At 45.9% G+C, this 18,409-nt stretch overlaps 1 protein-coding gene across 2 annotated transcripts; it reads right to left on the reverse strand.

The window, feature by feature from the left end:
* Window positions 1-1,604: 1,604 nt before the first annotated feature.
* On the reverse strand, window positions 1,605-9,957 carry LOC142014865 (olfactory receptor 5AS1-like). Of its 2 annotated transcripts, XM_074998078.1 has the most exons (2): window positions 9,938-9,957; window positions 1,605-2,535 (listed from the first exon to the last, which is right to left on the reverse strand). In XM_074998078.1, the coding sequence occupies exons 1-2, from the start codon at window positions 9,955-9,957 to the stop codon at window positions 1,605-1,607; spliced, it is 951 nt and encodes a 316-aa protein (XP_074854179.1). The 2 variants fall into 2 exon arrangements, with proteins under 2 accessions (XP_074854179.1, XP_074854180.1); XM_074998079.1 differs by lacking the exon at window positions 9,938-9,957 and having other exon boundaries at window positions 1,605-2,543.
* Between the last annotated feature and the right edge of the window lie 8,452 nt (window positions 9,958-18,409).

An 18,409-nucleotide genomic window follows, 5' to 3' on the forward strand; every position in this document is an offset into this window, starting at 1 on the left:
TAAAAACTAGGAAAAACAAAACTAAGGATAATATAGATGAAAAAGTTGCGGAGTTAGGCACTCCCAAGCAGTGAGGCTGACACCCACTGTGGGCCCCAGGGCAAGCAGTTGGGGGCAGAGCCTCATGAAGAAGGGGCGTGGCCAAGAGTAGTCAGCCCTTAGTGCTACCCAGAGCCCGGTGCTTGCCCCCCACCAGTGCTCAGAAGCCATGTGAAGTGAGGCTGTTAGAGCCTGTCAAAGAGGCCTGGAGCTCCCAACCCTGACCCCTGCTATTGGGGTAAAATCATGGCAATATATCTTTCTAAAACATACGCCCTCACTTGAGCAGGATTCAAGGGCTCAATGGCATAGCTAGAATTGACGTGTCTGCAGTTGACTGTAAGGTCTCATTGAGGGAGGTTGAGGGGAGCATTTCTCCTGTTGACCTGCCTTACTCCTTTCAATAGGAGGAGTCCAGGGGGTTGACTGCCAACCCCAGAGAGATTGATTTCACGTGTCTTTAACGGATGCGCAAAATCAAACTCTGGAAGATTGATCCTGAATGGGTCGATCTCCAGGAAAGCATAGATGAGCCCTCAGTCTGTTAAATTATTTCCTTTGTACCCCTACCCCCCCAATTTCTTGCTTATTGGGACTGCTGCTGTGGTTCCTGCTGCTGTTTCATTTTGTCCGTTGTGGTAAACGAGCACAAAGATTCATAGATTTTAAGACCAGAAGAGAGCATAACCTGGTCCAGTGTGGCCTCCTACATGAGACAGGCTATGTCTACACTAGCCCCAAACTTCAAAATGGCCATGTAAATAGCCATTTCGAAGTTTACTAATGAAGAGCTGAAATACATATTCAGCGCCTCATTAGCATGCGGGCGGCCGTGACACTTCGAAATTGATACTGCTCGCCGCCACGCGGCTCGTCCCGACGGGGCTCCTTTTCTAAAGGACCCTGCCTACTTCGAAGTCCCCTTATTCCTGTGAGCAGATGGGAATAAGGGGACTTCGAAGTAGGTGGGGTCCTTTCGAAAAGGAGCCCCGTTGGGACGAGCCGCGAGGCAGCGAGCCACGTCAATTTTGAAGTGCCGCAGCCGCCCGCATGCTAATGATGCGCTGAATATGTATTTCAGCGCTTCATTAGTAAACTTCGACATGGCCATTTGCATGGCCATGTCGAAGTTTGGGGCTAGTGTAGACATGGCCACAGGCATATAATTCCATCTGGTTTATTCAAAAGAATCATACACGCAATCAGAAAAATTTCCAGGAACCTTCATTATGTTCATCCAGGGAGACTTTCCATTGAGTTCAAAGGACACTGCATCTGGCCCTTTGAGCTCACACACTGATTATACAGCTATCAAAGGGTGGAATTGAGGCTTTGGATGTGGATTAAGGCAATGCAATAAATTGTGACAATATATAAGAGGATGTCTGTCCCTCCTGGGTCCTTCCGAGTCCATACAAGCCTTTACTCCTGCATATTTAAAGACATTTCATCACAATTCCAGTACATAAACTAGCTATGTGCATGGGGTTTGCCTTTAAAACCCATTGTGACTTTGCTGTGTGATGTACCAGGGGCACTCTTCTCCCTTTTATCCCCCACTCATGTCACTGAGAAAACACCTTTCTCCGTAACGTTCTCTTCAGGGCGTCCTTCACTTCCTTGTTCCTAAGGCTGTAGATCAGGGGATTCAGCATTGGAAAGACCACTGTATAAAACAGAGAAACCACTTTGTCTGCATCCAATGAATAGCTGGAGCGGGGCCGTAAATACATGAAGAGAAGAGCCCCATAGAATAAGGCAACAGCGGTCAGGTGAGCGGTGCAGGTGTTGAAGGCTTTGCGCCTGCCCTCGTTGGAGCGGATGCTCAGGATGGTGGTGAGAACGTAGGCGTAGGAGATGAGGATGACCACAAAGGTGCAGGTCTGGATAAAGCCACACAAGGCAGAGAGGAGGATTTCATTGATGTGGATGTCAGAGCAGGAGAGGGCCAGCAATGGGGGCATGTCACAGAAGAAATGATTGATGACATTGGAGCTGCAGAAAGACAGGCTGAATGTCAAACAAGTGTGGACCAGTGAGGTCACACCGCCACTGATATATGCAACTGCTATTAGAGAAACGCAGAGCCTCCGGGACATGACAGCCATATAGAGCAGCGGGTTGCAGATGGCCACGTAACGGTCATAAGCCATTGCAGCCAAGATGAGGCACTCAGCATCTGCAAAGGCAGCAAAGAAAAACATTTGCATTGCGCAGCCAGCATAGGAAATGGTCTTGCTTTGAGTGAGGAGGTTCGTCAGCATCTTGGGAGCTATGGCGGAGGAGTAGCTAAGGTCTAGGAAGGAGAGGTTGCTGAGAAAAAAGTACATAGGGGTGTGAAGACAGGAATCGAGATGGATTAGCAGAATGAGGCCAACATTGCCCACCAAAGTGGTGATGTAGATGGCTAGAAACAGAACAAAGAGGACCACCTCCAGCTCCGGGTGATTGGTGAAGCCCAAGAGTATGAACTCCATCATCATAGTGTGGTTTCCCCTGGACATTTCCTCAGCACATGCACTGTCTGTTGCCAGCTGAACCCAAGCGAAAAAAGGGAGATGGAGACGCCCCTATAAACACAATAAAGAGAGCATTATTGGAGGCATTACTATCCCAGCAGTGATCCCTGCTCATAGAGAAAGATATGGAGACCTACCTCAAGTGTGTGCATAAGGAAGGCTTGGGAGGGCATTCAAAGACAGAGGGGGATGAATGTAATTCAATATATAGAGTTCTCTTTACTAAACAGACACATAAAATGATACCTGAATTAAATGTGTCTTCCGGGAGCATTTTTGAAAAAGCTGCAGGGAATGGTGCCAGACTTGGAAAATCTATTTTTGACTCACCAGTGGCATATTGCTCCAAAAGCCATGACAAGTACCATGTAACAGCTGGTCCTTACATATTCCATTAGGGCTGTGTAGAGTACGGAATTCAGACACATCTTCCTGAAGATACTGTCACTGTGTTGGATGGATATAAACACCTCCCCAAGCTAGTGCCTACTGTAAGTAGCACAGATATGACTTCTTCAATCTTGAATTAAAGGGATCTAACAAAGGAATATATGAACATGAGAAAGTCCATACAAAGTCAGACCAAAGAGCCATCTATCCCAGTATCCTGTCTGCCAACAGTGGCCTATGCAAGATGTCCAAGAGGAACGAACAGAACAGGTAATCAAGTGATTCCTCCCCTGTCACCCATTCTCAGCCTCAAGGACATGGAGATACTATTCAGGAAAGTCATCCTTCAAATGACTGTGGTTCTTAGACACAAAGCTTGAAATGGTTTAATTAATCAGCCTCTTAAAAAGGTGCTTTCATATACAGGTTGAACCTCTCTAATCCAGCACCCTTGGAACCTGACTGGTGCCAGACAAGAGAATTTCCCGGACCATGGAAGGTCAATATTGTCTAGCTGCACTACCTACATTTCCACTGCTTACTGGGCCCTTAGAAGACATTTAGGGGTAAATTACAGGTAAATAACAGCACAGAACACTGAGAGCCAGGACTGGTGGCTGTAAACAAACTTTATGGTACCACAGGAAGCTTGACCTCACCCACAGTAAGTGGTCCTCCAGCTAATAAATCATGTGAGATTACGGATGTTGCCAGACAAGAGAGTTCTGGATTAGAGAGGTTCAACCGGTGTTCAAGTACAATTATTTTACTGCATCTGTGAATTAAGCCATCTGTCTTTGCAACAATACAAATTATTGAAGGCACAGAAGATAATAGATTATTATTAATGAAAAGTTAGTAACAGTCTGAAAGCAACATAAGAACATAAGAACATAAGAACATAAGAATGGCCATACTGGGTCAGACCAAAGGTCCATCAAGCCCAGCATCCCATCTGCCGACGGTGGCCAATGCCAGGCGCCCCAGAGAAGGAGAACAGAAGACAAGTGATTTATCTCCTGCCATCCATCTCCTGCCCTTGTTATGAAGGCTAGGGCACCATACTTTATCCCTGGCTAATAGCCATTTATGGACCTGACCTGCAAAAATTTATCAAGCTCTTTTTTAAACCCTAATAGAGTCCTGGCCTTCACAGCCGCCTCGGGCAAGGAGTTCCACAGGTTGACTGTGCGCTGCGTGAAGAAAAATTTCCTTTTATTAGTTTTGAACCCACTACCCATCAATTTAATTTGGTGTCCCCTAGTTCTTGTATTATGGGAAAAGGTAAATAATTTTTCTATATTCACTTTCTCCACACCATTCATGATTTTATATACCTCTATCATATCGCCCCTCAATCGCCTCTTTTCCAAACTGAAAAGTCCCAGTCTCTCTAGCCTCTCCCCATATGGGACCCTTTCCAAGCCCCTAATCATCTTAGTCGCCCTTTTCTGAACCTTTTCTAATGCCAATATATCTTTTTTGAGGTGAGGAGACCACATCTGCACGCAGTACTCGAGATGTGGGCGTACCATAGTTTTATATAGGGGAAGTATGATATCTTTTGTCTTATTATCGATCCCTTTTTTAATAATTCCTAACATCCTATTTGCCTTACTAACTGCCGCTGCACACTGCGTGGATGTCTTCAGAGAACTATCCACTATAACTCCAAGATCCCTTTCCTGATCTGTCGTAGCTAAATTTGACCCCATCATGTAGTACGTGTAATTTGGGTTATTTTTTCCAACATGCATTACCTTACACTTACCCACATTAAATTTCATTTGCCATTTTGCTGCCCAATCACTCAGTTTGCTGAGATCTTTTTGTAGTTCTTCACAATCCCTTTTGGTTTTGACTGTCCTGAACAACTTGGTGTCATCTGCAAACTTTGCCACCTCACTGCTTACCTCATTTTCCAGATCATTGATGAACAAGTTGAACAGGATCGGTCCCAGGACTGAGCCCTGGGGAACACCACTAGTTACCCCCCTCCATTGTGAAAATTTACCATTTATTCCCACCCTTTGTTTTCTGTCTTTTAACCAATTCCCGATCCATGAAAGGACCTTTCCTCCTATCCCATGACCACCTAATTTACATAAAAGCCTTTGGTGTGGGACCGTGTCAAAGGCTTTCTGGAAGTCTAGGTATATTATGTCCACTGGGTGCCCCTTGTCCGCATGTTTATTAACCCCTTCAAAGAATTCTAATAGATTAGACAGACACGACTTCCCTCTGCAGAAACCATGCTGACTTTTGCCCAACAATTCGTGCTCTTCTATGTGCCTTGCAATTTTACTCTTTACTAGTGTTTCTACTAATTTGCCTGGTACTGATGTTAAACTTATCGGTCTATAATTGCCAGGATCTCCTCTAGAGCCTTTTTTAAATATTGGTGTTATATTGGCCGTCTTCCAGTCATTTGGTACCAAAGTGGATTTAAAGGATAGGTTACAAACCACTGTTAATAACTCCGCAATTTCACATTTGAGTTCTTTCAGAACCCTTGGGTGAATGCCATCTGGTCCTGGAGACTTGTTACTATTCAGCTTATCAATTAATTCCAAAACCTCCTCTAATGTCACTTCAATCTGAGTGAGTTCCTCAGATTTGTCGCCTAAAAAGGCTGGCTCAGATTTAGGAACCTCTGTAACATCTTCAGCCGTGAAGACTGAAGCAAAGAAATCATTTAATCGCTCCGCAATGGCACTGTCTTCCTTGATCGCTCCTTTTATATCTTTATCATCCAAGGGCCCCACTGCTTTTTTAGCAGGCTTCCTGCTTCTAATGTATTTAAAAAACATTTTACTATTGTTTTTTGAATTTTTGGCTAGCTGTTCCTCAAACTCTTTTTTGGCTTTTCTTACTACATTATGACAGTTAATTTGGGAGTGTTTATGTTCCTTTCTATTTTCCTCACTAGGATTTGACTTCCACTTTTTAAAAGCTGCCCTTTTCTCTCTCACTGCCTTTTTAACATGGCTGTTTAGCCATGGTGGTTCTTTGTTAGGTCTCTTACTGTGTTTTTTTATTTGGGGTATACATTTAAGTTGGGCCTCTAGTATGGTGTCTTTAAACAGTTTCCATGCAGCTTCCAGGGATTTTAGTTTAATTACTCTACCTTTTAGTTTCTGTTTAACTAGCTTCCTCATTTTAGTGTAATTCCCCTTTTTGAAATTAAATGCCAGAGTGTTTGACCGCTGCGGTGTTCTTCCCAACACAGGAATATTAAAAGTTATTATATTGTGGTCACTATTTCCAAGCGGTCCAGTAACAGTTACCTCTTGGACCAGATCCTGCGTTCCAGTCAAGACTAGATCGAGAATCGACTCTCCCCTTGTGGGTTCCTGTACTAGCTGCTCCAAGAAGCAGTCATTTAAGGCATCAAGAAATTTAATCTCTGAATCCCGTCCTGAGGTGACATGCACCCAATCAATATGGGGATAATTGAAATCTCCTATTATTACTGTGTTTTTTATTTTGATAGCCTCTCTAATCTCCCTCATCATTTCAGCATCACTACAGCATCATTACACCCTTGGTTGGAAATGTAAAATGAAAGGCAGAGATCATGAATAAACCGTGTGGTCTATGGGCAGGTCTATACTAGAAAACAAATTAGACCTAAGATATGCAGCTCCGGGTGTGAGAATTGCATGGCTGGAGTCCATCTACTTTCAGTCGAATTTCTGGCACAGCACCACGGTGGGAGGTCAACGTGAGAAACTCTCCCATGAACTTCCCTGGTCAACTTTATTGCAGTTGACAGGGGTGCCCTCAGTGTTTGATTTAGCGCGTTCCTAGGAGGGGCACTCAGTCAAACCCTGGGAGATAAATGGCAGTAGTCTCCACCTTCTCCTTTGTGTAGACAAGGCCTTATTCACATCTTAAATCTGAGTCTTAGGGCCAGATTAGCTGAAAGTATCCGTAAACCTGATTTAACAAGCCTATGATGCTTTACCACACCAAAACAATGGGAAGAAGCCAGCACGTACCAAGGATTTTCTTCTTTTATAGCCAATCTAGGTATAGATGAATAGAACTGGATGAAAAACAACAATTCCCTTTTGTTAAACACTGCAAATTTCTCTTCATGTTGGTGTAGAATGAAAACAAAACCTTTTTGAATTTCTGAGATGAAGAACAAAGCAGGAAAGACAAAGGGCCTCCATAATAGCCAGAAAGTTAGGACAGCCACCTAGGATGTCCACATCTCTATTCTGGGGATACCATCACTGGACCTAACCAGGTTAGTCACAGAATCACGGGCACATTCTCATGTTCCTCAACTACTATCATATATGCCATCATGTGCCAACAATGCCCAGATGCTTTGTATATTGGACAGACTTCAAACTCTCTTAGACAAAGAGTTAATGGGCACAAAACAGACATAAAAACACTGCTGATCCACAAACCGGTTAGTCAACATTTTAATGGAGTGGGCCATTCTGTTAATGACTTAAGAGTTTGTGTCTTACTGAAGAGGAGTTTTCACACTACTTTGGAAAGAGAGGTTGCTGAACTCTCTTTTATATTCAAATTTTACACATTAACATGTGGTTTGAACTGGGATGCAAATTTTCTGGGTCATTATAGAGGCTCTTCTGCATACTTGGCTTAATTAATTCTTGACTCCCCCCCCCGCCCTTCTACTCTCTGATTTGCTCACCTTGATAATTTTTTCTTTTTGATTTGTCAATCTTGATTACTATTTTTGGTTCTCTGTGCCTTAAATGTTGAGTCTGTTCTGGTATGTGTATGGTCTGAAGAAGTGGGTCTGTACCACAAAAGCTCGCCTAATAAATTATTTTGTTAGTCTTTAAAGTGCTACTTTATTGCTTTTTTGTTTTGATAGTATATAGATGAGCAAGGCTTTCTTTCTGTTACTAATCAGGATGTAGAGATGCAAGTTGAAGTCTCTGGTGTGCCCAAGTTGGGGCAGGCACTTGAGTCTGGATCACCCACATCCTAGAGCTCCCTAATCAGTGGGATGCTGGGTATTTTAGAATCTCTCTTTTTCTCATTTTAGCTGGAAAGTACCTCATGGCTCTGTGAAACCTATTTGGCAAAAAAGTTTGTCAAACCAATGTTTCCAAGAAATGTTTCAGTTCAGACTAACTGGCATTTTTGACAGAAAATCATTGAATCAGTTTTTTCCAACCAGTTCTATACATTAACTTTCCGGTTATATTGTAGCCCGCCCCCCAGCCTATCCTAGATTTTGGTGCTTTTCCTAATTTGAAACACTTAAATGAAAACTGAAGAGCTAAAAGGACAATTCTGGGGTCACAGAATTGTCTTTTCCAGCCATAAAAACAATCCACATGCTTCAACCCCATTGTGGAGGCATCCACCCATCATCCCGAAACAAGCTGGGGAAGGAAGAAGTGTTTGAGAGCATTCCTAGAAAGTTAACACATCCAACTGATTGTGGACAAAAGCAGAAGGCAGTTGCAAAGCTGGTGACTTTCTCTCCCCAAAAGATGACCTGTCCTTGGCCCCCAATTTGAATCAAAATATTTCTGCCCATTGATTACTTCACAGAGAAGGAATAATGTTGCCGTTATTGTTTAATATTTATACTGCAGCAACACCCCATGTCCCTAATCAGGTGGAAAGCTATTGTCCCAAGCGTTGCTCAAACACAGCCAAAGTGCTTACAATGAGGGGTTTGTTGGTTTTCAATGACATCTTGAGGTCCACTCAGGAATCCTAAGCAGATAGATGGTGTTCTATACATCCTACACAACACTAGGTTGTTTAATTGCTTAAGGGCAGGAAGGATGACCCAGTGAATGGTTATGAGGATAACTTCAGATTCCAAAAACTTGTGGCTCTATTTCAACCTGTGCTACAAATACCCTCTGTTATGCTGGACTAATTGGGTTATAATTGTCAAAAGTGCCTAGGTTTCTTAGGGGCCTAACTCACATTTTCAAACTTACTTTCAGGGAGACTCGGGCTCGTAAGATATAAAACTCCTTTTGAAATTAGGACCCAGACATAGATTTTTAAAGGTTTTTAGGTGCCTATCTCCTGTTGATTTCAGCTGGAGTTATTTTAAAAAGGGAGCGCTGCTTCGTACAAAAATAATACTTTACTCACAGGATTGCAGGCTGGGGAGCTTGCTGCCTTATTCAACTGTGTGAGACATGTAGTGGCATTTTAGAGTGCTATTGTATTGCTGGAAGAATGATCTACCGAGTTCTAGGAGCTAACAGAAAAAATAAATAAATAAATTCATGCTCCATGCCACCTTTGAAAGTGGGGAAGGCTCTTCCTAGAATCTTGACCACATGGCAGGAAGGGAACAGAAATAAACAGGGAGGTCAGGCATGGTCAACTTGCAAAGCCCTATGGAATAGCCATTGGAAACATGCAACAAGTGGGGTGCAGAAATTGTGTGCATATGAGCAAAAGACCAAGCCCATTGAATCTGAAGCAAACCTTGTCCCACGTTCCTGATAAATATGGAGTTAGTGCACAGTGATGGGTTGCCTTGTGCACACAAACCAGATCAACTCAGTTAGATGTGGCTTAAACCCCCTATGTAGATAAGCCCTGAGTGAATGTGTGTATTGTGCGTATGCAGAGCGGGGTTGTCAGGGAGTGGAACTCTCGTGGAAAAAAATTGGAAGTAGAGCTGGATCAAAGCTTCAGCAATTTCTGAGTACTCTAAATAATTGGTTTCAAACTGTGCGCTGTATCTCCCACTCCCTCTGGAAAGGCCTGTGTCAGAGATGTTTGTGGGGTTGCAGCCGGGGCTGGAAAGGCAAGACACGCTGAGCCCAGCTCCTGGTGTCTGGCAGAACACAGACCAGAGAATTCAAAAAAAGGTGCTGTACAGGACCTCAGCACCCCAAAGTCATGTGAAAACCCCCATCCACAGGCAGGTCTGTGGGACTGCCCAGGGTGAACAGAGCCTGGGTAAGAACAAGGAGGTTTGGAGAGAGGTGACTGGGAGAAGATGACAGGGAGACAACTGAGTTATTTCTGCCATTGGGGACTATGATGTGGTCTCGGGGGCTGGCTGGAGAACTAGGCAGTGGGCGGGTTAGATCTGGCTGTCTACTGAAGGGCCAGTCATTGGGTTCCCGTCACCCTGCAGCCCTGGCCTTCCCCACATACTGTGGAGCTGATGAGGCACTCTTGTGATAAGAACCCTCACCCAGAGCCAAACTATGAGATCCACATGCCCACCCTACCCTCAAGCCACAGTGGCTGAGCTCCCTCCACAGGGGAAGGGAATTTTGCTGCTCCGATTGGAATTTCCCTCTTCTTCTTCTTCTCAAGGTCAGAACTCAGTAGCAGTCAGGTGCCCCCATTCCCCTGTGCCAAGGAGGCATGCGCAGGACACGTATCTTTGAAGGGAGTCACAGCACGAAATATTTGGCAACCTCTGCTCCAGATAACCCAGTTAACCCCACAATGACCACTTTATACAGGCCAAGAACCTTAATGCTTTAAAACCCTGGCCCTGAGGAGCTTTTGCAAATGTTAGCCTGACCTCTCTGTGCTGTAGTTGCCTAACTGTTGAAGGAGTCCCGTAGTACTTCCCTGTCTTACAGGGGTGTTGTAAAGCTACATCAAAGACTGTGAGATGCTCATACATGACTGATAAGTACATAGATTCACTGATAGCTGTGGTTTGTAAATGGCCTAGATGCATAACCCAAGCTAGAGTAGACAGCAGTCACCCAATATCAACGTGAATAAAGCATGGACAATGACATGACTTTCAGCCCTTCAGAGTCCAGGAAGAAAGAGCAGGATACACAAAGGAGCAATACCACCTCCTCCCCGGTAACAGCTGGAGCTGGACAAATACCGTCTAAAGCAGGCGTGTCCAGCCTGCGGGCCGCATGCGGCCCTGGACAGCTAGTAATGTGGCCCCACAAGATCATAAACTTTTAACATTATTATCTGATTTATATACATTAACTATATTATATATTTTATATGCGGCCCAAGACAATTCCTCTTCACTGAATGCGGCCCAGGCAAGCCAAAAGGTTGGACACCCATGATCAAAGTGTCCCACTGGAGAACTCAGTTCAGCTTTTGCTTATCTTTAAGCATATGAATAGTTCCATGAAGTCAAGGGACTACTTCATGCCCAAAGTTAAGCTCAGACTTAAGACTTTTGCTGGGCTAAAACTAGAGTCAGAAATGTGACTACAAAATTGTCATTCTGGGGCACAACATTTCCATATTGCATTGGTAGAATGACAGATAAAGCCTCAGATCTTCTAAACAGGCACTGAGCTCTTGCTTTCAAAGAGGCAGCACCAATTTACACCAGCTAAGGATATGGCCCATGCTGCCTGTCATGCAAATCCTGCCTTGTCACCCGGTGTTATTTTCTAGCTCTTACAAAGGAACCCAGCAGTAATTGTACTTTAGCCAGCAAACCCACTGGTGATTCATGAAAAGAAACCAGTTCTTCACCTGTAGCAGCATTAGTGGTGTAAGGCTAGCTGATCAAAAAACAGTAGGTGATTTAGCTGTCAAAGTCAGCTGATCTCACTCTGTAATGCAGAGGGAGCAGATCCAGAGAGAGTAAAAAAGATACCATTGATACCTAGTCATATTTTTATATAATTGCTCTTATATCTTTCACTGCCTCTGAAGGTAAAAAGAGAATGTGTCTGTCCTACTAAACTCAGAGCAATTATGCAAAATCAAGTTATTTTCCTCTATTTGCAATTGGATTGGCAGGTACTATAAGATGAGTCATCAAGATCCATGCACCCTCCAGCTACCATTCAATTAGTCATCAAGTTCCAAACAGCTCTTCTTGAAGCTTTTGGCAGAAATTTCCAAAGTTACGTAAAAGAAATCAGGGACCAAATTATGGTCCTTTGTAGTTCAAACCCAGCTTTTATTTTGGAACTAAGCTTCTAAGCAATGCCTTTCATTAACCACATCTCATCAAATACAGTGTTTCACTCCGAGCTCACCTGGATTACGGCCAGTTAACAGATCAACCCACTTGGAGCTATTTCGGCTTAGCCCATGAAATGAAAATGAATTGTTTCACCTCTATATTTATTCCAACTTAGTTGTTGAGGAAAGAGTCATTCTTTCCCCCAGGGCAAGAGAGGCAGCTGTGTACCATGTAGGGAATTTTACAATCATCTTTCTGACAGCTGGCACACAGTCCCTGAAGCATTTTGAGGCTGTTGATCTCATGGGGTGAGGCAGTGAAATAAACAATTAAAATGGCTTTGTTCTTATTTCGGTATATGTGCATGGGGAAATCTGCATGATGCAATGTGAGCTGCCGGGGGGTTGTTTTTAAAGCCCATAAGCAATTTAAGAAAGAAAAAAACTGATCCACGGTGCAGATGACGTGATCGTGAAATGATAGATTTCATTGTTCTGAGGAAAGAAAACAAAGGCAGCAGAATAAGGACAATTGGCTTCACCAAAGCAAACATTAACAAATTCAGAGAAATGATAGGTATGGTCTCACAGGAGGAAACTTTAAGGGGAAGAAGCGTTCTGGAGAGATGGCAGTTTCTCAAAGAGATCCTCATCACACTGTCTGCCGTGAGGCACCACTCTGAGTGCCTACCTCAGAGAAGACTTCAAAAACAAGGGCAAAACCCCCATACTGTGGGTATAGCCTATAATTAGATTTCACCAAACCAGTAACGCATTAACTCCTGGAGCACTAAACACGTCTTCAATAGGGAGTCACAGACAGTCCTCTTAGCCTTTTGAGTACAGTGGGGCTGACCACCACCATGGGTCCCAGAACAAGGTGGGAGAGGGGCCTGGCTACATGCCCTGGAAGAGGAGGGTAAAGGGTGGAATGGGCATGGCCTAGGGCAGTCAGTGGTGCTGGGCTTCCTCTGCCTAGAGCTGCATGGAGTGGCATTTGCACTGCCATGGTGTTTCAAAGGGGCTCAGAGCAACTGCCCCTTTCCCCCAACATCCCTCCATCGGCAGGCCTGTTCTAGTATATCTTGCCACCATTACGCTCTGAACTTTGTGATAAAAGGCTGCTGCGACAAAGTCAGTCCTATTCCTGGGCCTCTGTCCTCTGTTCAGTCCATTAGGACCACTGAAGGGCCCTGTTGCCCTTGCTGGGGCAAGGGGTGGTCTGGGGGAAACCCAGTCCCCGCCCACTCATGCCGGGTTCTGGCCCAGGGACCCTGTGCAGCTGCCAGTGAGAGGAGCTGACTCCCTGAGCCCTTGGCACAGCAGCTGTCCTCCCTGGGCCACTTCCCCAGATGAATTCCCCTGGTACCTTCCCCAGGCTGTGGTCTCGGGTGTGCCTGCTGCTCTCCTCTGCTCTTCTCAAACCTGTTCTCTCCCACTGCTCCTGTCTCCTTGCATCTCTCTGCTCACCTCTCACTCTCTCCCCCTGCCCTTCCCACTGTGAAGGGTTTCAAAGGCCTCTTATTGGCCCAGTCATTGGGGCCAGCTGGCTTTAATTAGGCTGAGCCATCTCCCACCCGGCTGCCCGTGATTGCCCTGCAGGCCCTTAAGCTTGTTTGGGCTCCCTCTGAGGGGCCCTTCCCCCGGCCCTGCCACACATCCCCTCCACCCCGCTCAACACCCTGGGGTTGGGCTACTTGGGTCAGGCAACAGTGCACTCTTGACAAGCCATCTGCGTTTCCATTTTGGCTTCCGGATCTATGTTGCACGTTGAAATTGAAGGGCTGCAGGGACAGGAACCATCTGGTGACCCTCGAGTTTGTCTTTGTTGTGATGCATCCATTGTAGGGGTGCATGATCGGTGACCAGGGTGAACTTCTGCCCCAGGAGGTAATAGCATAGGGCCTCCATGGCCCATTTCACCACGAGGCATTTTCTCTCCGTGATGGCATATCTTTGTTCACACGGCAGGAGCTTTCTGCTAAGGTATAGGACAGGGTGTTCCTCCTCCCCTACTATATGCCCCTAGCCTGGCTTCTGAGGCATCGGTCTGTAGGATAAATTCCTTCTTAAAATCAGGGGCAATGAGGACGGGGTCACTGCAGATGGCAGTTTTCAGGTCTATAAAAGCCTCCTCAGCTGCGGGGGTCCACGTTACAATATCAGGGCCAAAGGCTCTGGTCAGGTCAGTCAATGGGTACTCCTTGGAAGCCAAGTGGGGAATGAACCGGTGGTAGTACCCAACCAGCCCTAAGAAGGTTCTGATCTGCTTCTTTCGGGATGAATGGGGCCAATTTTGTACTGCCTCCACTTTATTCAGTTGGGGTGTTATCACGCCCCTTCCTGCAATATACCTGAGGTACTTGGCTTCAGCTAACCCAATCGCATACTTAAAGGTGTTTGCCGTAAGGCCAGCTTTCCTCAGAGTCTCCAACACCACTTCCACCTTCTCAAGGTGTGTGTCCCAATCCAGAGTGTGGGCAACGACATCATCTAAGTAGGCAGCTGCATACTTGGCATATGGACGCAATAGCTTGTCCATGAGTCTTTGGAACGTAGTGGCCGCACCATGCAGATGGAAGGGGAGGACGATGTACTGGAAGAGCCCATCTGGGGTTGAGAAGGCTGTCTTCTCTTTGGCCCCTAGGGTCAGAGGAATTTGCCAGTAGCCCTTGGTTAAATCAAGGGTGGACAGAAATCGGGCCTTTCCCAGTTGGTCGATAAGTTCATCTACCCACGGCCTGGGGTAGGCGTCAAACTTCGATACCTCATTCAGCCTTCGGAAGTCATTGAAAAACCATAGGCTTCCATCAGGCTTCCATCAAGCTCTATCGTATTGGTATGATTGGGTACCAGTACGATAAAGCTAGACCACTGGGTGTACGACTCTTCAGGAATGCCCAGCTCCAGCATTTTTTTAACCTCTGCTTGGATCTCCCCTCTTTGCCTCAGATATCCAGTAGGGCTTGACATTCACTTTAACTCCTGGATCGGTGACAATGTCATGGCGTACCTGTTGTTCTTCCGGGTTTAGCTGAAAACACATCACTGTTTCTATCCATCATGTCAACTACTTCCATGTGTTGGTCTGGGGTCAACTCAGCAGATATCCCCACCTGCTTCTGGGGATCTTTCTCTGGAGCTGGCACTCCCAGAACAACCAGCTGCACTTCTTTGTCACACCATGGTTTTAGCAAGTTGACATGATATATCTACTCTGGCTTCCATCGGTCAGGCTGGCAGAGCTTATACTCCCCTTGCCAACAACTTCTATCACCTCATATGGCCTCTGCCACCTGGCGAGGAGTTTACTCTCAGCTGTTGGCACCAACACCATCACCCGGTCTCCCACCTGGAATTTCCAGGGTGTCGCTTGCTGGTTGTAGTGGGCTTGCTGGGCTTTCTGTGCCTTCTCTAAGTGTTCCTGCACTATTGGGGTGACTCTGGCGATTCCGTCTCTCATCTGAAGCACACGGTCAATGATGTTCTGCCCCGGGTTGGGCTGTTCTTCCTTGGCCTCTTTGGCAAGGTCCAGGATTCCCCAGGGGTTACGCCCATACAAGAGCTCAAACTGAGAAAACCTGGTAGAAGCTTGAGGGATTTCCCTTACAGCAAACATGAGAAATGGCAGCAGCATGTCCCAGTCCTTGCCATCATGGCTCACAATTTTTCTTCCCATACTTTTCAGAGTTCTATTAAACTGCTCAACGAGGCTGTCAGTCTGGGGATGATAGACTGACATTCTCAGGGAGCATATCCGGAGCAGGGTACATAAGTCCTTCATGAGCTTGGACACTAAGGGAGTCCCCTGATCAGTTAGTATTTCCTTGGGTACCCCCACCCTCAAGAAAATCTGGATCAGCTCCTTTGCTATTGTTTTGGACAGGGTATTGTGCAGGGGCACAGCCTCCAGATACCTGGTGGCATGGTCCACAAAAACTAGGATGCTCTGGTGGCCCTGGGCAGACTTCTCTAGTGGCCCAACTTTGTCCATGGCAATCCTCTCAAAGGGCACCTCAATGATCGGTAGGGGCACCAACGGGGCCCGCAGGTGTGGTCGGGGCCAGTGTAACTGGCATTCCAGACAGGAAGTACAATATCTCCAGGATTCCGTATAGATCCCAAAGAATCTCCGCAGAATGCAGTCTAGGGTCTTGTCCACCTGCAGATGCCCCCCAAACAAGTGTCTGTGGGCCAGCTCCATTACTGCCCTACGGTGCTTCCAAGGTACCAAAAGCTATTCTGCCTCTTTGTCCTGTATCCAGGCTACTCTGTACAACAAGCCCCCCCTTAATTACATAGTAAGGGCCCATACTTTTGCTCTTTCCCTCCACAGGGGCCTCATTAACCTCGACCACCTCCTTACAGACATTCTGGAACATTGGGTCATTGGCCTGATCCTGCCCAAACGTTTCCCAAGGGAGACACACATGTTCAGGGTCGGGGGGCCTGCCTGGTTCCCCTCCCCTTACAAGCTAGGCTCCGCCCCAATTCACCTACTTCCCTCCCTAGTAGTCGGATGGGTTTGCCCTCCTGCCAGTACCTGCTTCACATTGGCCGTGTCTACACGTGCCCCAAACTTCGAAATGGCCACGCAAATGGCCATTTCGAAGTTTACTAATGAAGTGTTGAAATGCATATTCAGCGCTTCATTAGCATGCGGGCGGCTGCGGCACTTCGAAATTGATGCGCCTGGCCGCCGCGTGGCTCGTCCCGACGGGGGTCCTTTTCGAAAGGACCCCGCCTACTTCGAAGTCCCCTTATTACGGTACCCCTCTGTGGTACGCTCCGGGTGGCCCCTGGTCCGGAGGCCCTGTGCCAGGCAGGCAAAGGCAGTGACATTGCACCACTTCACCCCCATTTGGTGCAGGACCTCCTCGTCCTTCCAGAGGTCGAGGAGGTCCCACAGCTCCCGCTCCATCCGACAGCGGCCCTTTTTTTTTCCTCGCCCTGGGAGCCTTGCGGGGGCTCGGAGGAGGGGCCGTGGGGCTTGCGGTGGGGCTGGCTGCTGGCCATGAGGGTGCTGGAGCATCAGGCTGGAGCGCATGTGCAGGCTGCTCCTAGCACGCTCTCAGCTTCCTGCCACGGGTTTCCTGCATGTGTGTGGCTTTAAGGCAGCCGAACGCAGGGACCATAGAGCCCCGTGCTCCAGCTGACCGGCGCCATGTCAGACCTGTATTTCGAAAGAGCAGACTGTGGAGCATCTACACGTGTACCCACTCGATATATTATTTCAAAAGGGAGCGATCTTCCTGATACGGGATCGGGGTTTGGATTTCGAAGTGTGCACCCCACTCTTTCAATTTTCTTTCAAAAGACGGGTTTACATGTGTGGACGCTCCTCCCGCTCTTTTGAAAAAGGGCCATTTAATTTGAAGTTTTTTGCACGTGTAGACACAGCTTTGATGTTTATTTTAAGCTATCTGCCTGCTCATTTAATTGGGTGACTGCTGGTTCTTGTGCTTTGTGAAGGGCTAAATAACACATTCCTAGTCACTTTCTTCACAAAGTATGTGATTTTATAGACCTCTAGCATATCACCTCTCAGCTGTCTCCTTTTTAAGCTGAAAAGACCCAGTCTTCTTAATCTGTCATATAGAAGACATGCCATTTCCTGAGTAATTTTTGTTGCTTTTTCAATAGTTTCCAGTTCTGATATTTTTTTCCCAGATGGGTGACTAGAAGTGCACACAGCATTCAAGGTTTGGGCACATGCTGGATTTAAATAGTGATATAATATTTTCTGTTTTATTTTCTATCCCTTTCCTACTGGTTCTCAATATTCTGTTAGATCTTTTGACTGCCAGTTCACCTTGACCAGATGTTTTCAGAGAACTATACATGATGATTCCAAGATCTCTTTCTTGAGTGGTAACAGATAATGTAGATCCCATAATTTTGTATGGCTAGTTGGGATGATGTTTGTCAACTATGCATTACTTTACATGCATCCACATTCAATTTTCATGTGCCAGTTTGTTGCCCAATCACCCAGTTTTGTGCATTCCTTTGTATTCCCCATCCTCACTATCAGCTTTGAATCTATCATGAGTCATTTTCTATCATCTGAAAATTTGGCTACCTGACTTTTCCAGTTGATTTAAAAACATGTTGAATAGCACAGGTCCCAGTACAGACTCATGGGATATCCTGTTCTTTAGATATCTCTATTGTGAAAATTGCCGATTTATTCCTACCCTTTGTTTGCTATCTTTTAATTCAATACTGGTGTGTGAGAGGTCCTTTCCTCTTTTTCCAGGACTGACTTCTGTGGTTAAGTACCTTGTTCAGAGACCTTGCCAAAAGCTTTATTAAAACACAAATATATTACATCCACTGGCTCTTCCTTGCCCCCATGCTTGTTTATATTCTCTAAGAATTCTAGTAGATTGGTGAGGTATGATTTCCCTTTACAAGTGCCATGTGGAATGTTCTCCAACATAGTGTGTTGATGTACAGTAAAATCTTGTTTAACCAGTATTTGATTAACTTGCACATTCTAATAACCAATGTGACTCACAGCCGGGCAGACCTGGTCAGTGAACACGGGGCAGGAGCATGGAGAA

Source organism: Carettochelys insculpta, chromosome 6 (assembly GCF_033958435.1).
Source record: "Carettochelys insculpta isolate YL-2023 chromosome 6, ASM3395843v1, whole genome shotgun sequence".
NCBI classification, from domain to species: Eukaryota; Metazoa; Chordata; order Testudines; family Carettochelyidae; genus Carettochelys; species Carettochelys insculpta.

Bases quoted from the DNA above. Each gene is read 5' to 3' on its own strand.
- LOC142014865 (XM_074998078.1), bottom strand. From the start codon at position 9,957: ATGGCAGAAATAACTCAGTT. The intron at 2,536-9,937 runs GTCTCCCTGTCA...GGAAATGTCCAG, and splicing joins ATGGCAGAAATAACTCAGTT to GGGAAACCACACTATGATGA.